The following is a 27,978-nucleotide window of genomic DNA, read 5'->3' as shown; positions in this document are numbered from 1 at the left end:
TTTTGTAGTATAATCTTTTTGAGTAATGAATGGGGAATTTAGGTCTGAATATAATACGAATAATATATACGGGAGTGAAACGTGATAACCCACAAATGTGTGTTCATCAAGATTTTACAAACACTTACACTTTTACGAAGATTTTTTTGTTTTTTGGTTTAAACCAGTTGGTTTTTTTGAAAAATCCAGCTGGTTTAAACCAGCCAACCCTGGTTTAACGTCCCACGACTATGCTCTTTACGCTAAGGGAGACAGATGATTAAGGCAAGTTAATGATGATGGAATAATCGGTGGAATGAGAATGTGGGATAAAATGAGAGAAAACCCACGGACATGGTGTTGTCCACCACAAATTTACTTGTCCGGGTATCGAACCAGAGAGACCACACACCAGAAGTAAGCACTCTACCACTGAGTCACCGTGACCCCTAGTAATAATAAGTGTTTGCTTTGTGATACTTCATTTTTCTTCAGATTATATGTAGTTCCAAGGCTAGAACGAACAGCATTAAGAAATAATTTATTTTAAAATTTGCTTCCTTTCAAATTTTCCTTTGTTGCATAGAGCTACTATATTAAACTTACTGAACCTACAAAACGGTCATGGCCAGTCATGAAGAACATCGGCATCAAACCAAATTACTTCTGACTTTGAAACCAGAGTTTACACTCTTACTTCAAGTTGCTTCCAATTGTCTAAATTCTGTGTTCCACCGGGTATCAAACCTACATCAAACATTTCGCTATACAGTATATTTACAACATACATTTCTTTTTAATATGTCTAAAGAAAAGATATATAATTTCTAAATTTTCATCTAACCAGCGCTTACATCCACCTGAGAAAGAAAAAAAAATACGATCACATCGTCAAGCTTTGGAACTGTGTCGACAACGTGACACTATGCTTACACAATGATCTATAATGTATTGTCAAAAATTTTCAAATTTTCACGTACAATTGTACCTCATTCGTACTTTCAACTTTAAAAAGTTGAGCCAGAGCTAATTTTGTATGAAGTCTACCACTAAATCTCACAAGATATATAATTTTAGAATTTTACATATTGACCGATTTTATTTTTGCTCCTACGTTTTGACTTGTGGATTGGATATATCCCAGCAAAAATAACCCGGACCTTTTTTTTAAAAAAAAAATCAGATATAGTTACAGAAACAAATACATATTTTAACAGACCATGATGAATTAGAAAACTTGACACTTACCCTTTCCTTCAGTCTCGCACATGTGAACACCAGAAGATGATTCAACTCACTCTTCCTTATTTTAAAATCAGGAGGAACTGAACTGATCATCTGCAAAGCGAACAGCGCATTACTAATATGTGAAATATCTCTTGTCATTGTTTTATAATAACATTATTGTTGACAGAATAAAATCTGTCATAGTAACAGGATTTGATTCATTAAAAGCCTACCGACAAAAGAACAAATTTCGCCAAACCCTGGAAATACAACGGTAGGCTCAAGATCTGCCTTAAGCAACGAGAATATTTCGAAATGAGCATTGTTTTCATAGGAACAACGAAGGCAGCAATGTGCCACATATTTCGTTTACCCAGAGTTGTATGCCAGGGACAGAAGTACACGAAGTTTGTTCTTTCGTCGGTAAGGATCTAGTAAAAGTATTCGATGTTTAATATGATTCTTCGAAGAAATCTTTAATAGGATACATCATGGCACGGTGAGTATTCTTTGAATTTATTTGTAAACACGCACGTGTATTGTTTAGAAACTGATGCATCATTAACTGGTTTGGAGTGGGTATGTGTTATCAAATTATAGATGGCGAAAAGTGTATGCTGGAATATACTAGCTTGTACGTTAAGTAAGTGTGAAAGAAACTACGTCATAATTGAATTGGAGTGTTCATCAATAGTATACGTGATGCGAAAGTGGCATGTTTGGTTCACGGGAACAAAAGTGTACGTCCGTACTGACCATATGAGTTCGACACAGTTAAAGCGCATGCGTAACTGGAATGCTGGACTGATGAGACGGGTATTTGAATTATAAAAATAAAGCTATGAAATCGAATATACATATCCTGAGTGACTGTTTGTTGCGTATGTTACGAAAGTGATTTAATGTTCCTTCCTGTCCTCACCATAGTTGTTTATTGGATAAACGTATAGCTAAACTGTGTGAAGTGTATTGTGGTCCACATGTTTGTTGGAAGAAGATCGAATAGAAAGTGCTTAGGATTTCAGTGTGTGTCAAGGATGAAATTATGAAGACGAACACCAACAACGCGTAAAAAGTGGTTAGAATTACTTAGGAAACATGTTGATGAAGTTCATCTTTACGATGTCATTGAACGAGCTGAGAAAGAAGCTATTGATAATTTCGTGACTACTGAGGGAGAAGATGGTCAGCTGTATAGTGTAAGTGACCAGCAAGTGAAGGTTCAATCAAGTATTATTGACGACAGTGTTTTCTGGTATGTATGCAAGGATTACATCGACGAAAGGAAATTATTTACTTTATTCGAAAAGTTTTATAATTAGGTTTTTCTGGAAAAAGGATTGAAAGGTGAGTGAACTTAATTTTAATGATATATATAAAGGTAGTCCCTTGCTGCAGTTTAGTGTGTGTAGGGCTCTTTCATAGTAAGTTTACCAGAAAAAGAAATTTAGGGTTGTGTTCACAATTTTTTTTTTTTTTTGGGGGGGGGGGAAGGATATTAGTGAGATATTTGCCTTAAGCCCCGATCACGCTTCCTAGTATCAGTGAAATTGTGTGCTAAATTCTTTTTTTTCCTTCGTCTTTGGGGTTTCGTAAGGCACCTTTTATGTCTTTGCGTGGTCAAAGTTTCTTCGGGAAGGTTTTCTATATATTTTAATGGGGTTGGATTGTTTATCTATTTATCTGGCAGATTATGGTCTATCACAGAAATAGGTTGGCATCCTATTAGATATCTACGCCTCAATAAATGAACCTGTCATTGGTCTTCATTGGTATCTTTTCTCCTCCTCTTAACAACATCGTTGATATTATTATATACACATATATATCTACCCATATATTTCTATATGCAGTCATATCATCATGGATATTTCACGTATCTATTTAGTATGTCATTGTGATTTTACTGTATTTCGTGAAACTTATTTGTCATTTCCTATTTTCTTACTGCATAAGAGAGAGTTGCATCTAAATATAACAGAAACACAGAAAATGTTTCTGAACGCTGATTGGCTGATCAAAACAGAATCAGCCAATCATAACAGAAGTTGACAAAAATGAAACTAAACACCGAAGATAAATTTCCTTCCCCGGTCCAGTGGAAAACTAAGCTACAAATTAGGACTTTCCAGTAACTTACCCCACTGTTCGTCAATTTTAAGTCCTGTATTCCAATTCATAACACAGCTTTTTCTCTTTTTCAATGAACCTGGTCTCCTTCCACTTTCTTATTAACGTCCTTTGTTCCCGTGCTAACACTTCAATCTCGCACCAATTAACATTATGCCCCGTGTCCCTTATGTGTTTAAAAATAGCATTTCTTTCTCTATCTGATCTCACATAATCTTGGTGTTGTTTTAACCGTTAACGGTAAGATACAATGCTCAGGATTTGTATCTTACTGCATACATATGCATATTCAAGTTATGCATGGCAGGTTTGTATGATGAAGTAATTCATTTATGGCAACTTTACTTATGATCAATTGAAAGGAAAATTAACGTATCAATGTACACTCATGTCCAAAATGATTGTCGCACATCTATAACTGTCTTCTTGTAAGAATATAATTTGATAATGATTTTGCAGGGTATTTTTAATACTGATACTATGTGTATAATCAGGAAATGTATATTTGTGGTAAATTTCATCGGAAAAGAATTATAAATACGAAAATTAGAATGAGTAAAACAAAATGTTGCTAAATGGACAAGAAAGTTTTGTTTTATTGTTCTTATTTACTGCTCTTTTGACATGAAATTTGCCGCATACATGTCTTTGCTAATTATACACATACTAACATTATAACAAATACCAGGCGAATTCGTTATCAAATTATATTCCTACAACAACATATTTATAGACATGCGACAATAATTTTGGACATGAGTGTACATGTTAAGTTATTCTTTCCTGTAAGCTAATCCTTTTTCCATACTGTATATACTCGAATCTAAGACGCACTTTTTTCTGCCAAAATTTCAGGTATAAAATGCAGGGTGCGTCTTGGAATCGCATACAAAGTGATAGTGAAAGTTTGTATTCAGGTGAAAGTGCTTAAGCAGGATGTCCTCCGTTCACACAGCAAATAAGGCTGTAAGATAGTACTTTTGTTCTCTTTCTAATCTTGACATTTAAATGTTTAGTTTGAACAAATAAACCCGTATAATTTAATTTGTACTGTCAAATTCTGAGTTGCTTCACTGAATATTCAGAATGTGTCTTAGAATTTAATAAAAGAAATTGGCACAACTTCTGAAGTTTAAAAATGGGGGTATAATTTAACTTACATTTACAGTGTATACTTAAATTACGGATGACAATGTAGTTAATCAGCATTTTTTTTATATAAATACACAAATATTACTATTTACAAAAAAGTAATAAATAAAACACCCATTTATGTCAGTAAAATTATAACAACACATACAAAATATTTAAAGGTGATGTGTTCGAAGGAAATTATATAAGATTTGCATATAGAAATTTCCTCAGTCAAGCTTTTAACAACTTGATTGGACTGAGATTATGAAAAGCAATATCATTAATTTTGATTGCAATTTCTTAGAGCTACACAATGTTTTATAATGCCATCATATTACAAGCCAAATTTTGAATTGTACATATAAGTAAGCTATTCGGACCTAGTTTAAATAGTCATATGCTTATCAAAGCATTGCAAGCCATAACAATGCAATAAGTCATGCTAACAACATAATACGTTGATCTTTCAACGTCGGATATCCACTTTGCACATATGGAAAGAGTGTAGGGCAAAGAAAGAAAAATTTGTTCCAGTGATCACTTAATGGGAAGGGAGCAAATGAAGATGCACCTGAAGATAGTCTATCTGAGTGTAATTGTACCAACAGATTTGTGTGGACAGTGAGTTGCTAAAATAAACAGTGTAATAACTGGAAAGTTCAATTTATTCATCGAAACATCATTATTAAAAGTATATGTTTAAATTATAAACTGAAACTGAAAATTAATAATGAGTAATCACACCATTCTTCAATACAAATAATCTTATTTGTATATGTGTAATTTACAAAATTTGTGCAACGTTTTCTTGATTTGCAAGTATGTTTTTAAGCTTGCAATTGAACAATAACGTTTTCTTCAGCAGTGTTTTGAGAGCAGTATTTTCAGTGCTTGTATATTCAGTAATATTTCTTTATTTTTATGAGATTAACCCTTGACTGCAGAAGTTAACTTGATAAATTATGATGTAGGGATACCAAATAGTTTTCTTTTACTAGTTATATCCCAGGTTCGTAATAAAACGTACCACTCCTGAACTTTCATTCTCCCTGTTTAAAACCATTATATAGTAGTCACATTTTACGTTATGCGGAACATTACTTATATTTTAGTGAAACTGGCTCATTGGGACAATTTTCGGTGCATTGGAATAATTTTCGTGCAGTGAAACTCTCTCAATTTTCTTTATTCCCACTGTAATAATGCATTGTTCTCATTTACAGTGACAATGTCCGTGTTCAACAGATTCCGGGTCAGTCGCTACAAGATACTTGAACAGTAACTACCAATGGTAATGCGCCTACAGAAAACATATGAATTAAAACTACATCATTTACGGTAGCGCAGAGTACGTTTTCTAGCGAAAACGCTCTGATCCAAGATTATGTACAGGGTGACAAGCTCGCGCGCAAAGTGAAGAGCTACAAATTGCAGCCGATTAACGATGTAGAAACAGTTTGCGTTTGCACATCCGATTTTTTTTTTTTTTTTTTTTTTTTTTCACATGCATAGTTTTACTTATGTAATGTATTTATCTATATTTTAACCTTCTGAACTGTATATGTACATTGTAGTATACGATTTCATTAAACTCATTCAAATGTATTTTGTATTACATTTGTCTCTCGTATAATTTCGACATTCCAAAAGTTCCCATGATGATATACCTAGGTACATATCTATCTGTTACTTATCAATTTTTCAGTGACGCTCGAGTATAACGTCTCCGTTCCATAGAACCCATTAATCTACAAATCATTACAAAAATTGTGGTGCCCTACAAGAAAAAAAAAACTTAAAATGTACTTCTTACCTTACACACTGCACAAACAAATTTGTGCTTGACATCATCTTCAGGCATATCTTCGTTTGTCACACACGACAAATGATACACGCGGTGACAACTCGTGCAACATATGACATCGCCTCCACTATGGCACTCGAAGCAATACCAATCGTGTTTATCACGTTCAACCTGAAAACGAGAATATTATGAAGTTAAAACGAGAAAACAAGTCAAAACAGAAAGAAAGAAAATTACAATGTTGAAATTTTGAACAACAGTTTATGTGTATGTGTGTATATATAATTATTGATATAATTTCGTCGCCTTGTCGTCCCACATTGTACCAATGGATGGATGCAAACTCAAAAGACATAGAAAGCCATCATTTAGCCTTGTTAACAAGATGATTCTCCAAACCTCCTTTTTATTATTTTTTTCCAGATATGAATGAGAATGTCTTCAGCCTATATATAATAAATTAAAGTGCACACTTCTTCTATCCTTTTTAAGGAACCACCTTATCAGTTTTACATAACTTCCTGTAATCAACCTTATTTAGCACCACTGACTCAGTTCTATGTATTATCAGGTTAAAAATAACAACTGGATTTAATGTCTTATGAGAGCCATGATATATGGTGAAAAATGAATTCTGAGATCCTTTGGGGTACGCGAAGACACTTCTAGGCATATAAAAACGGCTGGAATTAGAATTTGTGAGAGACAAATCGAGGTGAAGATAACGCGAGAAATTGGAAAGAGAACAAGTAACGGCATGTTGAAATAAGAAGTCTGATCGCAGCTCCAAGACAGGCTGCGGAATCTTTAGCAGCCTCATTAACGAAAGTTTAACTGCACCAAGTTGAGAAGAAATTCACCTGATAAGTACCCATTACTTTTCACTGTCGTAAATTCTTATAGTTGACAAAGCTGTTTCATTTCTTTATTGTCACATACCACCCATATTCTACCAAGTTATAAATTCATTCCCACGTTACGACCTTGCAGTTCCCCTTGTAATGTTTATTTGGAAAAACTCATTAGTAACACCAGAGCTCCCACCTGACTATATGGTTAGCGTACGTGTCTTTCGCGTGGGAGACCTGGTTTCGGTTCCTGGTGAGAGCTCATGTGGCTCTGATTCTACGTTAAGCTGTTGGTCCATGTCTGTCAGCTTTGCAAGGTTATTATTTCTGCAAGGACCATGTGTAGAGCATAAAAATACTTAAAAACCTAATTAATTAATTAAATAACAACTTTACCTTGTATACATTATGTGTTTTCCTTTTTTCAAATATTCGCTCTCATTTACTGTTGAGAGCTTTGTTCAGGGTCGAATTTCCTAAGAAAAAAAATCTTGAATTTCCTCTTGCGTCACACTGCTTCTATTTCTTGTAGTACTCATATTGTAAATATTAAGACCTTGATTAGAAAAAACACGTAAAATAACACTCACGAAACCACTACCAACAGCATACGCCAAATTCTCATTTATCTTTATGAAGATGAATAAACAGTAACACTACGCAAGGTTTTTTTTTTTTTTTTTTTTTTTTTTTTCGTAGGACATTCGACCCTGGACAATGTATTCAACACTGAAGGACAGTGAAATATTGGGAAGAAAAAAAAATAATGGATACAAAGTAGTCTTTCATTTAATTATCAAGTAAGTAAATGAAACATGAAATGTTTAACAATCTTATTAATTAATACTTACATTCCCAACTGGCAACCGATATGCATCTTGCTCCACTCCTGTTTTGGTGCCTTTTACCCCTACACTACGTACATGACGTATCAGGCCATCTCGAACACAGTGATTCACTTGCTTCCTTACTTCCTCTAAAAATATCGGAAGAGAATTAACTCTAATGCACAAACACTCGAAGTTATTAGGTAATTCTTTTATTTATTTTAAACTTAAGAAAATTGTAAATTTTAAATAGTTAGGAATATATTGTAAAACTTATTTTTTTAATGCTTCATGCTTCATCCTGACACTCTCTTCTACTTACATATATTAAAGAATAATTTTCATCTTAACACGTAATAAAAAATAAACAGAAAATTCTTAATATATTACATGAAACGACTATGTTATCTAGGCTTATTTCAATAAAATGTCTATTACTAAGGACCCCTGAAATAATAAATATTTCTTAAGGCTTTAAGTTGCGTCAAATATTGTACCCTCATTTTCATGTGTGATGAATTGAATGAGCTCACCACGCCATTTCCAAAACAACTGAAAATTATTTAGGTACTGCTGCTGTCCCATCATCTGAAAAAAGTATATTTCCTTGAGATGAAAAATAAATGTAATTTGGGCCCTAATTTAGTAACACGCCTACTGGGGCTCTAAGAGCTAATAAAAATGTTTCAGGTTTTAAATTCTATGGCGGAGAAAATTTCATATTTTTCCACGGTTAATGACCCCCCGCTCTAGAATTCTCTAAAAACGCTTCTACTCTGGCACTCTCAATAAGTTTCTCACTCTTGACTTCACTGATACACGAAGAGTAGTTTTCAGTCTTCCATGGAAGAGTTGGCCGCGAAAAGTAAACATAGATAGCTTGCGCAGTACTGAAAAATCCTACACCTACTTTTCCTCATGACTAAGAGCACGAACTCCAATTAAATTAAATGTGCGGTTATCACAATTAACAAATGTAGCTTCTAATTAAAATACAGCAAGTCTTCGTTGCACTCATGATTTGTACCCAGACATTATAGATGCATTGTCGTAACATAGACCGACCGTCTTCAAAAGGTAATTTATTCTTCTCCAGTTGTTGCAATATTATGTCTGCAAAACTTGCTGCATCTTTTTTATGAGGTTGAATAAATCCTCCTAGCAAAGACTCCTTCACAACTACAATTTTTGCCTCAAAATTTATATCTGCATATTAATAGTCTCCGACATTTGTTCTTGGTGAGCAGCATTAGGAGTTTAGTCAAATATTATTTCATAGTATTTGGCTCTTTGGATGTCATACACAAGTTTCCCTTTAATTGTAGATGTTAAAAGCTGGATGAACTCAATTTTGTATTTTTGGTGAAAGCTACGTAATTGATTGATCCTGATTTTGCTGCATATACAAAAAAAAAAAAAAAAAAAAATCCTTGAGTTTTACGTCCCACGATTATGCCGGTTAGGCTAAAGGAGACGGTGATGATGAGTAATGAATGAAATGATGGAATGAATAAAGTGGGAGGAAACGGGGGAACCCCCAAGGAAATCCACGCACACGGTGTTTGTCCACTACAAAGTTCACTTGGCGGGGGCTGGGATCGAACCCGGGACCCCAAGCAACCGCGGCCCCTGCACATACAAAAGATGATCTTTTATGACTGGATCGAACTCTACAACAAGCTTCCGAATTTTTTTTTTAAGTTTCTGTGATACTTTCTCTGTAGCTTCTTAAGGCCAAATTTTGTTTCGCTAAATATTTTACGCAGCATAATTCTCTCTTAAGTACTTGTCGTCATTTTTCTTTCTATTCAGCAATTTGATTTTTGAACATCCTATTAAACATCCTTTTTTTATCAACTTCTTTCCATTTCTTTCCATGTTGGTTACAGAACTTGATGTCTTTGAGAACTCTCATATGGACTATTGTTTTTCAACTATTTAAACCATTTTCTGTTGTTTCCAGAGAAGAGTAGTCAATGACTGCATCTTTTGATGGGAAAAGAAGACATGAAAAATAAAATGCTGCATTATTCATAAGGGGAACACAACAACGAAAACTGATTCACCGTATTTACTTTTCATTCCTAATTGTTTTGTAAGCTATGCTGAAGTTCCTGATCTATTATTTTTCATGCAAAAGAACCAGTAGTATTTTCAAAATCAATCGACCTTTTCTACACTATTTCTATGCAAAGTGCATCTGTTCGCTTCACAGTTATTTTAAATGGATTTTAATAGGAACAAAATTCAATTACAATAGTCTCTTCATACATGACAATACCCTGTTTAATAAAATAAAATGACATCTTTGAGTTTTACGTCTCACGGTTATGACAGCTAGGCTAAAGGACCGGATGATGATGTGAAATGAAGAAAGTGGAAGGAAACGGGAAAACCCCGAGGAAAACCCGCACACAGTGTTTGTCCACCACAAAGTTTACTTGGCGCAAGCTGGGATCGAACCAGGGACCTACGCACCAGAGGTGAACGCTGTACCACTGAGCCACCGCGACCCCTCCCCTGTTTAATAATTCTCTAATGTTTGTGATAGTTTCATCACCTATATTGTGGGTACAAATACCTTACAAACTCGAACTTCTAATGAAAGTTTTACAAATGATTTTTCTTCATAAATCCGCAGTAACAATCGGTAACTGAACTCAGTATGTGCGTGTGTTACCTTAAAATGCATTCCCTTCCTACATATACAGCATATCTACATAAACATTATAAAATATAAACTTATGAGTAAATCTACATACTTTCACCATCTACTATATTTACTAACTGTACCATGGACTGTAGTTGCAAAAGGGATTTCATGGATGCAACAACCACATACATTAATGAATACATGCATCTACATACACACAATACACTTACATTGACTATTTCGGGAAGTGAAATTCGGGAAAGAAAGATCGAATGTGTATCTTCTAGAGATGAAAGGAAGAACTCCTTATATGCTAATCAAATTGAATGCTTATGTCAAGATTAGATTTTAGAATGAAAATTGTTACTAATGAATGGGGAATATCAACCTAATGACAGAAAAGAGGAGAAAATTTACTAATTATCTTCAAGCAAAGAACGAAAAAGGGATGCTGTTATCTAGCTACAAGCATTTCATTTGCAACTGAATAAACATTTCATTCAGGAGTCTATTGGAAAATAAAAAATCACAGAACATATATAAATGTAACTGTGGATATGTTGATATCTTACAAAGTGCATTTAAAAGGTAAAAACATTTTATTCTGAAGTTCATTCATAATTATGAAACATCGATTTGGTATCCCCAGATGCTTCGTCCTGGGACAGATGTCCCTCTTTGGTCCCTTCCCTAGCTATGCCACTGATCTGTTGTATTGGTTTGGGACAGTATTGCAGTGGTTAACGTGTGAGCTCAGTAAACAAAACACAGGTTTCACACCTAACACATTCATATACCTACAGTAAATATTGTATTTGTAAGATTTGAAAAATGAAAATGAAATAAAATCTTTAGTTTCACGCTCCACGGTTATGCCGGTTAGGCTAAAGGAGATGGTGATGATGAGAAATGAATGAAATGGTGGAATGAAGAAAGCGGGAGGAAACGGGAGAACCCCGAGAAAAACCACGAGCCACGAGCACACTACGGTGTTTGTCCACCACAAATTCCACACGGCGCGAGCTGGGATCGAACCAGGGACCCCAAGCACCGGAGGTGAACGTTCTACCACTGAGCCACCGCGCCCCTTTTTAAGATTTGAATGTTAGCTTCATTTATATATAGCATTCGTATTTTTCAGAACAAGAGCTGAATGACAGAAATTTGAGTTGGTTTCGCTTACCTTCTTTCACCCTGTGAATTCGATGCATATATCGGCATATTCTGTCCAACGTAGGAACCTGCTTTTGAAAGCGAATTGACTTTATAGCGTCCCATAACTGCTGTGTTACTTGTGGACAAGATAATCGTCTCCTTGACATTGCTAAGAAAATCCTGAAATAAATAAGGGAAAAGGATTAACTATAATATAGGAATTGATAAAACAATCCAACACTGAAAAATAAAATAAATTTGTAGTAACCAAATACTAAAGCATCCTTGAATTATTCTTAATGAAACTACTTTGCGACGTCAACCATTTATTAACTGAAATATTTAACAAATGTCTGGCACGCTGTAACTTGTAATAGTAAATTAAATGATTATCTCGATGTTTGCAGTTTAATGATTAGTTCGTTACTGCTTACAGGAAGAAGTAAGCAGAATATTAATTACTATATCTGCCAAACAAAGTAAGATGTACCGTACATTTCGTGACCTGAAAAATGATTTTCAAAACGTGGTACCATTTTAATGGTAAGGAAGGTAGTACACCGTACTAACTTCCATGTAAAAGGAGAAAAATTTACTTGCGTCAACAATGATACCTTAAGTCCTTGTTATCGCCATACTGGCAGGCAAAGCTTCACAGCATTCTTGAGTTCTTTGCAACTGTCTTATATAGTATTTCAATTAAAGCGAAACAATAACCACGTGTTCGTAATGTTTTTCCTACCATATTGTGATGCTTTTTCATGTCTTGTGTGGAAAGCAGTTCTTATTGAAAATGATTGTGTAACAAACGTTTCGAAGGTATAAGCCATGTTCCACAGGTACCACTATGCTATAACATTTAAACCCAAATAATCCAATATAAAAAAAGAATCAATGCCCAATCGAAAAAAAAAAATGATCTCACTTGGAGAAAATAAGAGAATGAACTGAAGGGATACAAAACAAAGTACATCTTGAAAATTCCATTATCGATCTCAGAGCATCAAACGTACTACAGTGGTTCATATTCCATTTTAAACTGTTAACTCTGATCCCATATGGCCTTAATGCTAACAAAGAACATACACAAATCAATCAATCAAAACACAAAAACTTAAAAAATATATATTAACCGATTTCAACAAAGCGCTAAAAAGTACAAAATCTAATATAAATAAAACAGAGGCGGATCCAGAACAGACTTCTGGGGGGGCGACGGGTTGTCATACTGTTACTTTTAAGGGCTCCAAACTTTGGAATTGGTTTTATTTATATATAAATCATAAGAAAGTTTTAATCTTCTGGGGGGACGATCGCCCCGATCGCCCCCCCTGGATCCGCCCCTGAAATAAAATTGTTTGTCTGTCTGTGTGGCCTGGGGACCAAACGAGTGGACCGAGAATTACCAAATTTGGGTCACGGGTACCTTGGTCCAGGCCTCAAACCGAAGACGAAACTTTTTTTTTCTTAATTCGAACCAGAGGGTTCTCGAGGGGGTGGGGCGTTTACCGGGACATGTAAAAGTAGTAGAAAATGACCGATATTAGTGTCGAATTCATAGTTTTCGCAGTCGCTGAGATCAATGGTGAAACTTCCATCGAATGAACTTCCAAATTCATCCCATTCGACTGCAGGCCAGGCGTCACCAGGGGGGAGATACCGAGACATGTAAAAATAATCTAAAATTACCAATGTTAGTGTCAAATCCCTAGTTTTCGCGGTCACTGAGATCAATGGTGACCCTTCCATTAGCGATGAATTTCAAATTCAGCTACCACTGCGGGCCGAGAAGTGGGGGGGGGGAGTACAGAGACATGTAAAAATAATATCTAAAATGATCGATATTAGTGTCAAATCCATAGTTTTCGCGGTCGCTGAGATGAATGATGATATTCCAACAGGTGTTGACTTTCAAATATAGCCCCATGTGAAGAACGAGTATTTCAGATATTATAATAATAAAACGTTTTAAAAGAAAATTCATTACTATCGTCTATTAAAAAAAAAATCTAAAGTCCGTGCCAAGCCAAACAAATTAATGCCTAATATAAAATTAGTGTGAACAGTAATGTTATGAGGCATTAATTTGTTTGACTTAGGACACACCTCACAATTTCTTACAGATAATAATACTGTTTTTTTTTTTTTTTTTTTGTGCATTTAAGCGCTTCATTATCATATTCTGCTTTCTAGGCTATTATTGTTTTCTCCTTTGGGTGTTTTTCTTGAAGTCGGTTAATATTTTTCTTTCACAAAATTTTTCCATTTTCCGTCCTTTAATTCATTTTTGAAGTCGTTTTTCTCTATTTTTAAAATAAATATTTTTTCTACTCTTTTGTTACTTCAGCCCAGTACTTAAGTTAGATATCTCGGTACGAAATATTATATAAGGTAAATAGGGGGAATATGGGCATCAGGGAATATGGGCGGAAATAAGGTTTCCTCCTCGTGGCACAGCAAGTACAAGATGAAATTTCTTGTTGCGTGGGTTGGAAGCACTGTTGGAGTCTTGGTTGCGACTATAAGTTTTATGAAACGAGGAAGCAGAAATCTAAGAGAATATTAATGGTTTGAAGATAAATAATGTACAATTTTCTTGCCCCATGAAATGAATGTTGTTATTTTGCACCTATAAAACATAAGATATTGTCCGGATATATATAAAACATTTACGAAAACTTGGTTACTCATGCGTAGAGTCCAAGGTGTTTTCCTTTGTTCGCAAGACATGGCGCGCGTTGCAGAATCATGTACGAACAGTGTTGCAAACCTGAATAAAATATAGCAAGATGAGGTAATATGAGTTGAGGCATTTGGGGAAATATGGGTACGTGGGTAATATGGTCAAAGACCAAAGGTCTCGTGAAAGCGACACAGGGTACTTTTCAAATATAGGACTCAATAGGTTGAACAGTGGGTAAGCTTCGCAAGTATGAGCTCTGTCCCATCGCGTGAAAAATAGTAAATAAAAAATCAAAAACATATTCAAAGTTGGGAAATTTCCTGTTATACATTAAAGCAAATATAATATTTCACGTAAATTTTAGGTCAGTAGGCAGTGGGCATTTCCAAAGAATTGACAGCAGACAAAAATCTAATAATGTTGAAAAAGAGAAGGAAGTTTACAACGACAAAGAAAGGTAAGACGACGATGAACACCGAAGTTTCTGAGAATAATACTCACTCTCAATGTAATAACACTCACTCTCAATGTTCAGTGTGCCAAGGGTGATTCCATGTTGATCACAATGGAGAAGAGTGGATCAAGTGTACATGATGTTTGATGTGGTATCATTTCGCGTGTGTTTAGTTTGAAACCAAGAAGAATTTATCTGTCCTCAGTGTCCTTACGCAGAATTCTTAACTTCACGAGTTCCATGTAATATTTTTCATTTATAAGTTCCTTTTTCGTAATGTTGAGTTCCTAATATTGTCTATAAGAGTATGTTTGTCACTAGTTTTTGTTCTAAAGCTTATTATTGTAGAATTTATGTGTACTGTGAGACGGTTAGTTAATGTATTTGTAGTGCTCATATTCCCCAGACACTGACCCACATTACCCTTAATTTGGGGGTATTATGAGTTATTTAACATGTGTTGCAATTATGCGTGTAATACTAAACAGTAAGCGTAATGTACTAATGTTTGATAATTTTTCTATGGCGTAATACTCAAGCTTTGTTATTACCGAATGTTGTTTCAATTGTTTAATAAATTACTGAAATACAGAGCTGTATTTCAGAAACTTCCCATATCCCCCCTATTTACCTATATATATATATCAAGGTGCAAAATTTCCGGTCGCCAGGTAGCCATTGGCGACTAGAAATTTAGAGCTGGCGACCAGTGTTCAGTAGGAATTATTTTTGCCTAAACTCACAGCGCTGCGCAGTTTCTGTTTCGCACAAAAATAATTGTCACTGGGTGAGAGAAAATACAAAATATCAAGTCTTCACAACGGACATGGAAAGCAAAGTCTTAACAATGTTGAAATTCGCCCGCCCCTCCTTTCCCACCTTTAATTGAAATGGTCACATTTTGTGCAATTTTACCTGTGAGTACTGCTTCATGTGAGAGAGGCTTCAGCAGTCTCAACAGAATTAAGACTGCCTACACGAATCCACTTAAGAATGACACACTGGATGATTTGCTCACAATTTCCATCAGTGGCCCTTCACTTGAGGACTTTGATCCGAAAACTGCAATCGACAAGTGCAGAGAGAGTGTTACACAAACGTGAAGTATTAAAGTAAGATTTTTTTAAAAAAACATGTATACGAGTTGTCCAATTCAAATTGATTAACCTAAATTTAATTGTGTGTGTGTTTTTTTAATGTTATGCCCTAATGTAATCTCTTTCTTTGTCAAAGCAAAGGCCGTATGAGGGGAACTCTCATAATATGCGCGTGATATATATTGGCGACCATCATTTTTGGATTGGCGAGTGCGTCTAACTTTGAAATTTTGCGCCCTGTATATATATATATATATATATATATATATATATATATATATATATATATATATATATATATATATATATATATACTGTATATATAGGGTGTTACATAAATGTATCACAATATATTGGAAACAGATTCCTCTCATCAAAATAAGAAAAAAGGGGGGCATATGGACCTGTGCTCAGAAGTGGATCATTTCGGAGTTATAGTATACCAAAAACGTGAAATAAGTGAACTTTAAAAGTTCATAGCTCCACTATTATGGGACCTATCATAGTCGACCAGCTTAATACTTCTTAAAGGCTTCTTCTTGCCTTTCGACCGTCAACTTTCAAAATTTTGTATGGGACTTTTGCCCTAAAACAGTTTTTTTGCAGAAAATAAAAAAAAAACACCTATTCGTTTATTTCATGTGTAGTATCTACCTGCTAAATTTTATCAAAATCGGAGTGTCACACTTAAGAAGTGTTCCCTGTTAGAACTGTTAATGTATGCCACACTATACCATACCATCGCGAGAGTGGCACAACGAAACATCCCCAAACTGCTGGATCGGTTCACGTGGGTCTATGGAGTGGCCAGCTCGATCTCCCGATTTCACACAACCTGACTTTTTCTTATGTCGTGTTATAAAGGACATCAACATCACATACGCAATAGAAGAGTTCCACGCTGCTTGTGGTAACACTGCTCTTCGTCTCGATGCATGTATCGATATGGATGGTGCATTGGTCGACAATGCCATGGAGAACAGAGATTTAAATTCTTGTAAGAAAAGGTGTGGGAGTCGTGTGTTTAGGTTTAGGTGTGAATTTTATGTTCAAGTTATATTGCTGGTTTCTTTACCACAGTCTTTGAAACATCATATATAGAATTATGGGCCACCCTGTATTTATTTATTTCGTTATTGCACTTCCTGAGTTATATTCATAACGAAGGATTTACCCATTGGGAGTCGAATACGAAACAATATTCATCGTTGACTAGGTTACAAGATTCAATCTCCAATTTATTGTTCAGATGAAATACAATGAAATTTTATGGTTATTTATGTTCTTTACATTACCTGAAACTGGTAATACACGAACACGAAAGATGAAGAAATAATGTCGAATTATAAAATATAAAGTAACAGAAATGCCTTATGAAAAGCAATGCAAACGGTATACCTTGAAAATAAATTTAATTTGACTTGAAGTGAACGGATGTGGTCTATCATTTAGCCACTTTAAAATAATATGAATTTGATGATTAGCTACGTATTTGATAAGCAATACAATACAATATATATATATATATATAAGTTTGCAGTTATTTAAACAAGCAACTGTTACACATTAAGAAGAAACCTGAGGTAGGTCATTACATATATCAATTAGTTATCATACGGAATATGTCAATGACCTCCACCATATGGGTAGGCAGGTGTATGGTAAGTACGTTGATGTTATGTTCAGAATATTTTCTAGGTCAAAACTAACTTAAGACCTTACAACACTGAAACATAGTCAATATTATGTTGAAATATATACATGCACACATCGAGCTTCATGTATCATCATCAACAATTGCCAATCAACTGCTGAAAGCTTTCTCCAACTCTCCTCTCCATCCATGTAGTGTACGAATGAGGTTACTGATACTGACATGAGGGCAATAAAACGAGTCCCAACAGGACTTAGAGGGAGTCATGACTTTAGGAGTTGGCCCGGGAAGGAAATCCCCCCACTGAGCTACGAAATTCCCACTGGGGCATTTCTCCGATCGTTCTCAACCTGGATTACCAGTATTTTTGCAGTACTCCTTTCGCCCCTTTATTCAAGTGTCTCCTCCGGGAGAAATCTGAAATCACTGCATATAAGTCTGAAGATGCAATAATTCAAAATGAGACGATGACGCCTCTTTCTCATCGTATACTGTATACAGGGTGGTCCATTTATAATGATAGTAGTAAATATTTCAGGAATTGTAAAAGACAGAGAAGCGAAATTTTGCACAAAGAAACTATAGACAGGGAGACAACGTCCTTGGTATTTTTGACACCACCGGATGAACAGTGTCGCCAACTCTATTTTTTTCAAATGGCACTACACCAGATTATTACACATTTCAAATCAACATGTCAAATGAAATCTTCAAATACCACATTCATTATTCAGTGTTGCAAACTAAGAATGTTAAGTATCACAAACATCCAAAGTTTAGACGCCTCTATCTCCCATAAGCATAACGGAGATGTACAGGATAATGTACATCAAAGTATCTTAGCGCTGGATACCATGGTCATGGTATGACTTGTTTCGACCAAATAGGAACGAAGTTACAAGGGATTGAAAATATGGTTGTTGTTTTTTTTTTTCGAAAGGTTTTATTTCGAAAATATGCTTAGATAAGTATCATATTTAGCTACTTGTAAGGTTAGCTATTGACAAGTAAATAATTTTGCCGTTTACAGCACTTCGATGTCTCAAATGTTCCGAAGATAGTTCAACTTTATACCCAGTAAAGGACTGATCGTGCCCGCCAATTATCATTTCTTCTTGCAATATGCCCGGTCCACAGCAACACTGAGAATAATCAATATTCCCATTTACATTTATTAATTTCTTCTTCCATCTGAGAAACCGAAAGACATATTCAACACATTTTTAAAAAGCTTGGAGAAAATAGTATCATCTTATCGTACACTTACTCGATTTCTTGTTGTCTTTCGCGTACAGTTAAACAATTGGATATTCGCACTCGTTGCTTATTGACATCATCGAGTGGCCCCACGTAGCGTAGTCGCTAACGCTCTCATCTTAGGTGTAAGCGGTTCCGTGTTCGATTCCCAGTGGGAAAACTCGGCCGAAAAAGTGTAAAAAATTTTCAAGTCAGCCATCTTGAGTGAGGTTTTTTCTCATTCACACCAGGCAAATGCCGAGATGGTACCTGACATAAAGGTCCCAGGCTGCTTCCTTTCTTCCTTTTCCTTGGATAGTGTGATTGCCGAGGGATGTCATCCCTCATACGTGACAGGCTAACACGGTCACAGATGTCGAAAGGCCAGAAATCTAATTCCGTAATAAATATCATCGATAACTTTGATGTAAGCTTTTTCGACACTACTTGACTTTGGAGAATTAATGACTGCTGTAGTCTTGACCCTATCATGGGGCCGCGGTAGCTCAGTGGTAAAGCGTTTACCTCTGGTGAATGGGATTCTTGACTCGATCCCAGCTCGCGCCAAGTGAGCTCTATGGCGGACAAACACCGTGTACGTGGGTTTCCTCCCACTTTCTTCATTCCACCATTTCAATCATTTCTCATTATCACCGTATCCTTTAGCTTAGCCGGCATAATCGTGGGACGTAAAACTTAAAGATTTAATTTCATTTCATCTTTGACTGTATCGAACACTGCTTTATTGTCAATCCCTGCATACAAGAGTAATTCACATTCGCTTGGTCGTTTAGTTCATCCACTACTTGAATAGGGTCTAGTTTTTGTTTTCTATTTTTGAAGTTAAGCGCCTCTTTTTTGGCACCAAGGCTATATATAAAACTCGGATCTATAGGTTATCCCATTATTACACAGGGTTTGTAACTGTTATCATTCTGACTCTTTTGCTTAATTTATGATCCGATAACCTAAATAATAACAGTCAACTAAAAACTAGTTTTTACAACTAATGGATGAGTGTCGGCGAGGTGTGCAATATATTGCACCCATGCAAAGGAACCACTACTGATATGGTAAATGATTGTGCTCATGCAATAGAAAAAGTGAAAAACAGCTTCCTTTTTTTCAGACATTTACTGACTTTATGTTACAGTTAGTGGCTTATTTTTTTTCTAATCGTGTTTTCTTTATTGATACAATATTTACTAGAATTCTCTAACTGCTTAGACACACGTAGAGAATATCATATAGTTTAATCAGATAAAAACTAGCAATCTGCTCATGCTCATGATACTACCTTATACAACTCACTAAAACACTTATTCCCATGTTGCACTTATTGCACACATATTTTGGTCTTCCAGAACAACTGTTTCGCATATTGTCTTACCTTTGGTACCTATACATGCCAGAGGTTCATTTCATCAAAATGTCCATGTGGCTGCGGTGTATAATGTAGTTTTTTTTTGGGGGGGGGATGTGGTACTTTCACGAATATTTTCAACAGTGTAATAACTATACACTTAAGAAATAATAATAAAGAACATGCACCGTATGCGTTTTTGATTCTGCCTTTTGTGCCAATAACTAGAGGTGCATCCAGAAAGTAACTTTCCCACAACTTCCACAGCTGGGAAACCGTATGTTCGCGAAGCGACTGCGTGCACGTGAGAGAGAAGGTCTTAGCAGCGCACGCGCCAGCGGAACATCCATAGTGTTCTCAGTAGCGTCGCGGCAGTAGTTGAAGATGAACGTTCCTATTCCAGCTCCCGCCGCGTGTGAAATGCGAGAAGTGATAAAGATTTTGAATGCATAGGGCAGCGTTTCCCAACCGGTGTGCCGCGAGGAGATCGAAACAAAAATATTAATTCTATACCAATCAAATTGCAAGACATTGGAAAAAAAATGTATATCTGTATTTCGCATTTCTATGAACCTCTACTATAAATCTACAATTATAAGTTTCATGCTGTGTTACTTTTCTGCACATTTTTAATGTTGAAAAAGTATTTGTTATCATTGTTATGCCCATTATCGCTTCTTTATTGTTGCAGACTATTTCGTAACTTGAAATTTTAAAATATCATTCAATCCTTTTGCAAAGCAAACATGCATATAGATTACCTACATTTGAGTTTTGAAAGTAAAAGAGATTTGTTTGTTCGTTCCTTATTTAGTGATCTTCGTTCTTAGTGAAAGGTTGGATACAGTTTTGGAAAAAGAAAGTGTATTTTTAAAAACTTGGGTCATTCTTATTTTATTGCAATTGTTTTCTATTTTTAAATTAGAATGAAAAATAAGCATAATGATTTACCATCGTAAAACGGGTGGGGCAAGATTTTTTTAAAGGGTAGTGTATCTCGCAAGTTTCTGAAGCTAGTAAAATGAAACTTGGCATATAATCTTTCCTGTTAAAAAAAACTGAAAATTGAACACATAAAAAGGAAAGAGCAAAGGGAGCACTTTTTTTATGTTCGAATTCCCCATTACTTACTCAGAAAATATGTAAATAAATTAAGGAAGGATTTGTTTAAGCTAGATGCGTGAAACTCGGTATTTGAACTTTTAACTAAAAGTAATAAAATACTATATGTTTCAGTATCTTGAAAATTACACTTCTAAGGGGAAAGAGGGTCAATTTCTATAATATTAAAATATCCCACTGCTTATAAGATTTGGGCAGAAAACTCTTTTCCTTTAGGCCTCGGTTATTCCAGTTAAGCAAATGAGAGTACAAAGTGGCTAATTAATTAGGTTCTTTTAATTATTTTAACATGTTGACGTAGTTTAATTCTTTTAAAACTGTATTCTTTCACATTCTATTATAAACATCCTTCATTTGCTGTAATTATTAAACACGTTTAAGAACAAAAGAGTAACTCATAATAGAAACAATTTCTGCAGGAACAACTGGTAGGATTCAGCCTCTTGTTGTGTTCTTTAGGCCGTTAAAAATTTTCTTGAGACATTTTTCTGACACTGTCCTTCTCTACAACTATAACATGAATTTACATCTCCGTAATAATATAATTAAGATCTCGTCACTGATTCATAATCAGTTTTCTTTTCCTAGATTTGCTAATCTTATTGGGTATGCATGATATAAAAGCGGTTATTGGAAGAAAAACCATCTGTTTGAAAATTTTCTTTCAAAGATTGTGCAGCATTTTGCGATTTGTGCACAGTTATTGCCGTAATAAGGTGTGTGTGGTGTACACAATGTTTATGCATCACACACTTTTTTACTATATATCATTACCGTAAAACGTTTTCCCAATCAATTAATAATTATAACATTTGAGGATATTAGAAGTTCTGACATAGAGTGAAGCGAGGGGACTCACTATAAATAAGTAACCCTTGCCAATTACAGAAACATTTAATTTTTATTTTATTTATTAATTTATATATTCTACTTCGTGAATTTATTTCTCCCTAACGAATAATTTTCATTTTGAAGAGTGGACGTTTCGGTGTAAACATTAGAACTTTTACACCGAACCAGCCTCACACCTAAACGTCCTTACACCGAGCAATCCGTACACCGAAACGCCCTGCACCAAAACGTCCTACACCGAAACAGCCGTATCCCAGGAGTAGTTAATTACGAATATGACAATTATTTGCTATAGAAAGACTTCTGTACAAGAAATATATGTGTAAAAATAATTTACTTCAAAACAACACAAGGAAAGCAAAATTTATGACGTACATAACTAAAACACAATATTATGTTACTAATATGAAGTCAATGGTGTGGAAATAGAGAAAAACAGACATTATGAAAGATCTGGGAATCACATTTGGTAGAAAGTTAAAATTTTGTCAACATAGAAATATATCATGGAAAGAGTAAGAAAGGACAATAGGCTTCATTTATTTATTTATTTATTTATTATTTCAGAACGATAGAATATGTATTTATACAAATAACTTGTAAGAACTAAGGCTCTGTAATATGAAACAGTATATCTAAAACTTGACTAACAGATTGACAGTATTCTTCTTACGGACGCGATGGTAGCGCCACAAGAGATTTTTAGGACTTCTGCACTTTAGGACTTCTGCCTCGGTATGATTTTTAGGACTTCTGCGTTTTAGGACTTCTGCATTTTAGGACTTCTGCACTTTAGGACTTCTGCACTTTAGGACTTCTGCCATTTAGGACTTGTGCCGCGAAATAATTTTTAGGACTTCTGCATTTTAGGTCTAATGCCGTTTAGGACTTCTGCATTTTAGGACTTCTGCCATTTAGGACTTCTGCCGCGTCCCCAGTACAGAAACTGCTCAAGTTCAAGAGGTACACATAACAATATAGTGTGGTTTTTGTGTACTATTCATTGTTGGCGAAAGTTTTTCTTTTCTCCACATCAAAGGATTACACCAAAAAGTTTATAGAAATAAAAATAAGCTTTTCATTCTTGCATTGTTATGTACTCAATGATTTTGTATTGTAAATATTGGTTTAAAAAATATTAATCCAGTATGTTAAACTTGCAGTTGAACAGAATTTTCCAAGAATTGTGCTATATATTCTAAATTATGCTTTATTTTCTAAAATTATGCTTTATTATGCTTTTAAAATTAATTTATTCTGGAGCCTTAGACAACCACAACCATGTTCAAGGTACCAACCATATGTGTAAATCGCTGTTATGCTTTTTATGCTTTTGCGTTGCTTTAGCCATGAGCAAGCAGATGGTGCGTTGCTGGTGTAGACGCCAAAATGTGCATGATGAGGAGCGCAGTGGGAGGTGATCACAGACGACCTTGTGGATCTTGTTCGGGAAAGCACCATGCAGAATTGTCGCTTCACAATACCGAAACTCAGCGGTCAGTTCCCGCATATTTCCCCGTCCTTATTGCACACCACTGTCACGGAGCGCCTGTTGCTCAAGAAGTTGTGTGCCAGGTGGGTGCCGAAGCAACTGACTCCAGAACACAAAGCAAGGAGCATGGGGTCAGCATTGTCATTTTTGCAACGATACAGGTGACGATGGATTTCAATCGGCACTATGTCCTGTGCATTCAAAAACTTTATCATTGCTCTCACTTCACGCGCGGCTGGAGCTAGAATAGGAACGTTTGCCTTCAACCGCTGCCTGGACGCTATTGAGAATACGAGATAAGTTTCACTGGCGCATGCGCCATGCTATGACCTTACCCTCTCACGTGCACGTAGTAGTTTCGCGCAACATACGGTTTCCTAAGTATGGGACGCGTGGGAAAATTACTTTCTGGATGCGCCTCGTAGATTTGAAATGTGTAATAAACTGAAGTAGTGTCATTTGGAAAATATGATTTTATGTTGGGTTGTCAGCATTGTTAACCTTGTGGTATCACAAAATATGCCAAATAATCTCCCCCTGCTGTCATTTGCATGGTACAAAATTTCAGCGTCGAAGCATACAACTTCTGTCCAGAAAGTTCAGTGAATGTGTCGATATTTCGAACGGACTGTTGTTTTACCTGGAACAACAGTTACTGTCTTTCGAAGTAATCCCCGCTATTGACTATACACTTCTGGGAACGGCTGTACAAGTCCTGGAAACTCCTGGCTTTGGAGATGGCCTTTAGCTTGGTTGTAAATTACGTTGTATGTCCCAAATGTTAACTGGCCCTTCAGGGCTTATTACAATTTTGGGAACAAGAAAAAGTCCGGTGAAGACAAGTCTGGGAAGTAAGGTGGTTAAATGAGTGACACACCTCCCCTGTTGGCCAGGAACTGCTGCACCAGAATGGCAGTGTGGAAAATGTTATAGTATGGTATGGAATATAAAACACTCGTAATCCTGAGCCGTTTTTCATCCATGGGAACCTAAATGGGGACAGATATCTTGACATGCTGAAGGAACAGGTGACTTTCCTGAATTTTTCCAAGCCAGAAAGTGACTTCCCTGATTTTCTCCAAGCCAGAAAGTGACTTCCCTACCTTTCTCCAACAAGATGGTGCACCTCCTCGCACCATCGCATTATTTATAAGAGAGTGGTTGGATGCAGTTCCTGAGGCAATGGATTAGTCGTCGAGGGCCAATTGAGTGGCCACCCGGTTCGCTCGACCTGCTACCCTTAGACTTTTATCTGTAGAGCCATCTCAAAGAACTTGTTTATAGAGAAAAATAGCTGATCTCTGACACCTCGAACAGCAAATGAGGAACGCTTGTGACTCTGTGACGCTGGAAGTGTTATTACGTGTCTATCAGGTGGAAAAAACGTCTTGCATTATGTGTAGCATACAACGGGAAACACATATAGTATATCTTGTAGGATCGCACATGCAATGTTTATTTACTTCACAAAATTTCATTACTGATTAAAGTTAAGTAAAAAGTAATTTCATATTCGAATTTCTGATGAAATTCTAGCCAAAAATCATGTGTCGCACGCCCCCTTCCCATTTAAATATTGGACCTGAATTCAAAATGATTGATTTCAAGATGGCCACCATGATGCCAAATGGCACCATCTGCTGCTTCCCCATCCCAATTATCCGCTTCCTGTTTCTTCATCTTTCCTCTAGCCGTTTCAATAATACACTTTTGCCTCACCCTCTAGTGACGAGTACGGCTAGAAGCCTTGTAAGTTGAAGCTTAATACGAAATCTGAACCACACGTATTTCTGCAGGAAAAAAAACACTCAGTACCTCTCGCACAGATTGAGTTTTTTTTTTTCTTTAGTTTAACGTCCCATAATTATACTGTGAGGCTAAGGGAAACAGTGAGAATACTAATAATAAGAAGAAAATAATAATAATAAAACAGTAGAATAAAGTAGGAAACGGAAGAACCTATTGTATACGTAGTGTTCGTTCACGGATTCCCTCATGACTATGTAGGTAGCGTAAGCGCCTTTGGCGTTGAAGCCCCAGGTTCGGTGAGTTCATGTGGTTCGGGATTTCACGTTAAGCTATAGCTCTACGTAGCCTCGCTGCTGAACGGAACGGCTAAATTCAAAATAAAAACTAAAACAACTGTGATTACTCACTACAAAGCCGACTTGGTGCGAGCTGGATCGAACCAAGGACCCCACGTACCAGAGGTGAGCGCTCTACCACTGAAGCCCCAATTGGGAGAATACCAACCATTTAGCTACCAGGGAAGAATTATAAAAACTAGAAAAGAATCTCTAATATTTAGCAGTTATGTGCTGCTATAGGCCAGCTTTTCCCAATCTTTCTGATGTTGCGAACCCCTTGGAGTGACTGTTAATCTTCCGCCCTCCCACAAAAGAAAAAATTAAGAAATGATTTTAAAATATATTTTACATACCATAAAAATGAATGATAAATTACAATTTTACAACACTACATGTGTCATTTATGAACTGCAATACTACTATAAATTGAGGTCTTCGAAAAAATATCATCATGCCAATTACGCATAATATTATGAATTCAATATTCACGTAATGTGATGCATCTTTCAGCCCAGGTTGGTAATTTTGATACTTTGTCATTTACCTTTTATATTCTATTTTTCTCAAGTGGTTGAAAAGTAGATAATGTACGTTGAAAATATCCAAAGGGTGAACAACGTTGTAAGATAAAAGTTTAACAAAAATAAAATGTCGAGCGGAACCTCTTTCAATCTGTCGTCCCCACCCTTGGGGAACGTGAACCAGAGATTGGGAAACAATGTTGTAGGTTAAATCAAACGAATGGTAAATGTGAGTATTGACAAAAGAATATAGAATGAAGGTAGTACGAGGTATGGGGCAAAAGCTCAGAGAATTCAAATATACGATGTTATTCAGCATAAGTTTGCATGTTAGGATTGAAGCACAAATCTTTTGCATACGAGGAAGAACTTGTTTATAAAATTTGGAATTTACCGTCCGTAAATAAGGATGGATTTACACCTTTGCGTGAGATTCAAACATGGCTCCAACGGAGAATCAAAACCAAATCTTCCAGAACCAAAGGCGCGTACACTAACCACACAGCCACTACGGAATTCTACATTTAGTGTTTACTGTTAAAAATAGTGTTATAATAATTTCTGTACAAAGATCTAGGTATTGTTACTATTGCAACAACACCAAACAAGACTATTTAGCTTCAAAGAAATGTTTATATGTATCAAAGCATATGAGGTTTTCAATTTTGACAGGATTTATATCACTAAAAACAAGAATTTTGGTTAATACATGATTTTCAATTCCTCGCACTTTTGTCATTTTTTAGTACGCAGCACGAAAAACATAGCAAAAATTAAACATTACGATTTCGTTAATACACGAGAATTTTGATTAATACATAATTTTTAGTTTCTCGCAAATTTATAACTTTTTACTACGTAGCACGAATGGAGGTTCTGAGCTAGATCATATGAGGTACGCCCTTCTGAGATTCGTACCAGAGTTTAGTTTGGATGTGAGCTAGAATTTTCCATAGTTAAGAATATTCTAAAAGTTCCGGGCTGTAATTGTTCTGGAGATAAATTGTAAATTGTCAGCAGAATCTCATTATGCATAACCCAGTATTTAAATTAACGGAAATGGAGCTCCTTTGTGGCTAAGCAGTTAGCGTACGCGCCTTTGGCGCGGGAGACCCGGGTTCGATTCCCGGCGGGAGCTCATGTGGTTCGGATTCCACGTTAATCAGTAGGTCCACGTCTCATATAGCCAAGCTGCTGAACGGGACGTTAAACTCAAAATCAACTCAACTCAACTCAAATGACGGAATAATATTTTCCTTTAGATTTTATTGTGTTTTCAGCTAGTACTTGACAGTTCTAAAGAGCTGTGACTCGATTAGGGGAAAGGCGATGCATGTTGTGAATATCCGCTATTTCTGAATATTGTTTGCAATAATAAAGAATAAGAGAATTGTCTCGTTCTGTATTCCATTTAGCTTGATTCACAAAGCGTAAATCGAATCTTAGGAAAAATAACACCGAACTTTTAAATTTCTACTATTGTATTACGGTTCTCAACTATTCATCAAATAATTCGGGTCAATAGATAGGAAAAAAACCTTCAATCTTTTTAGAGAAAATATGGTATACTTCTTTTGCGTTGTATTATTTGCCATACTCATTTGCTGATGCAAAACAAGAGCAACATTACTTTACCGTAATTTTCTTCAAATTAAAATTC

The 27,978-nt window shown here is 35.8% G+C and overlaps 1 protein-coding gene across 3 annotated transcripts in view; it reads right to left on the bottom strand.

The window, feature by feature from the left end:
• The window catches only part of LOC145668861 (zinc finger MYND domain-containing protein 11), a 99,620-nt gene that overhangs the window by 47,429 nt on the left and 24,213 nt on the right, over positions 1-27,978 (bottom strand). For all 3 annotated transcript variants that reach the window (XM_081737085.1, XM_081737084.1, XM_081737086.1), the window contains exons 3-6: positions 11,786-11,937; positions 7,974-8,098; positions 6,284-6,445; positions 1,228-1,317 (exon numbers count right to left, since the gene is read on the bottom strand). In XM_081737085.1, the coding sequence (XP_081593211.1) occupies positions 1,228-1,317; positions 6,284-6,445; positions 7,974-8,098; positions 11,786-11,937 (529 nt within the window). The remainder of the gene's footprint in view (positions 1-1,227; positions 1,318-6,283; positions 6,446-7,973; positions 8,099-11,785; positions 11,938-27,978) is intronic.

Source organism: Thermobia domestica, chromosome 13 (genome assembly GCF_964235325.1).
Source record: "Thermobia domestica chromosome 13, izTheDome1.hap1.1, whole genome shotgun sequence".
Lineage (NCBI taxonomy): Eukaryota > Metazoa > Arthropoda > Insecta > Zygentoma > Lepismatidae > Thermobia > Thermobia domestica.
The sequence above is the reverse complement of the archived record's forward strand: the minus strand, read 5'-3'. Positions and strand labels throughout refer to the sequence as shown.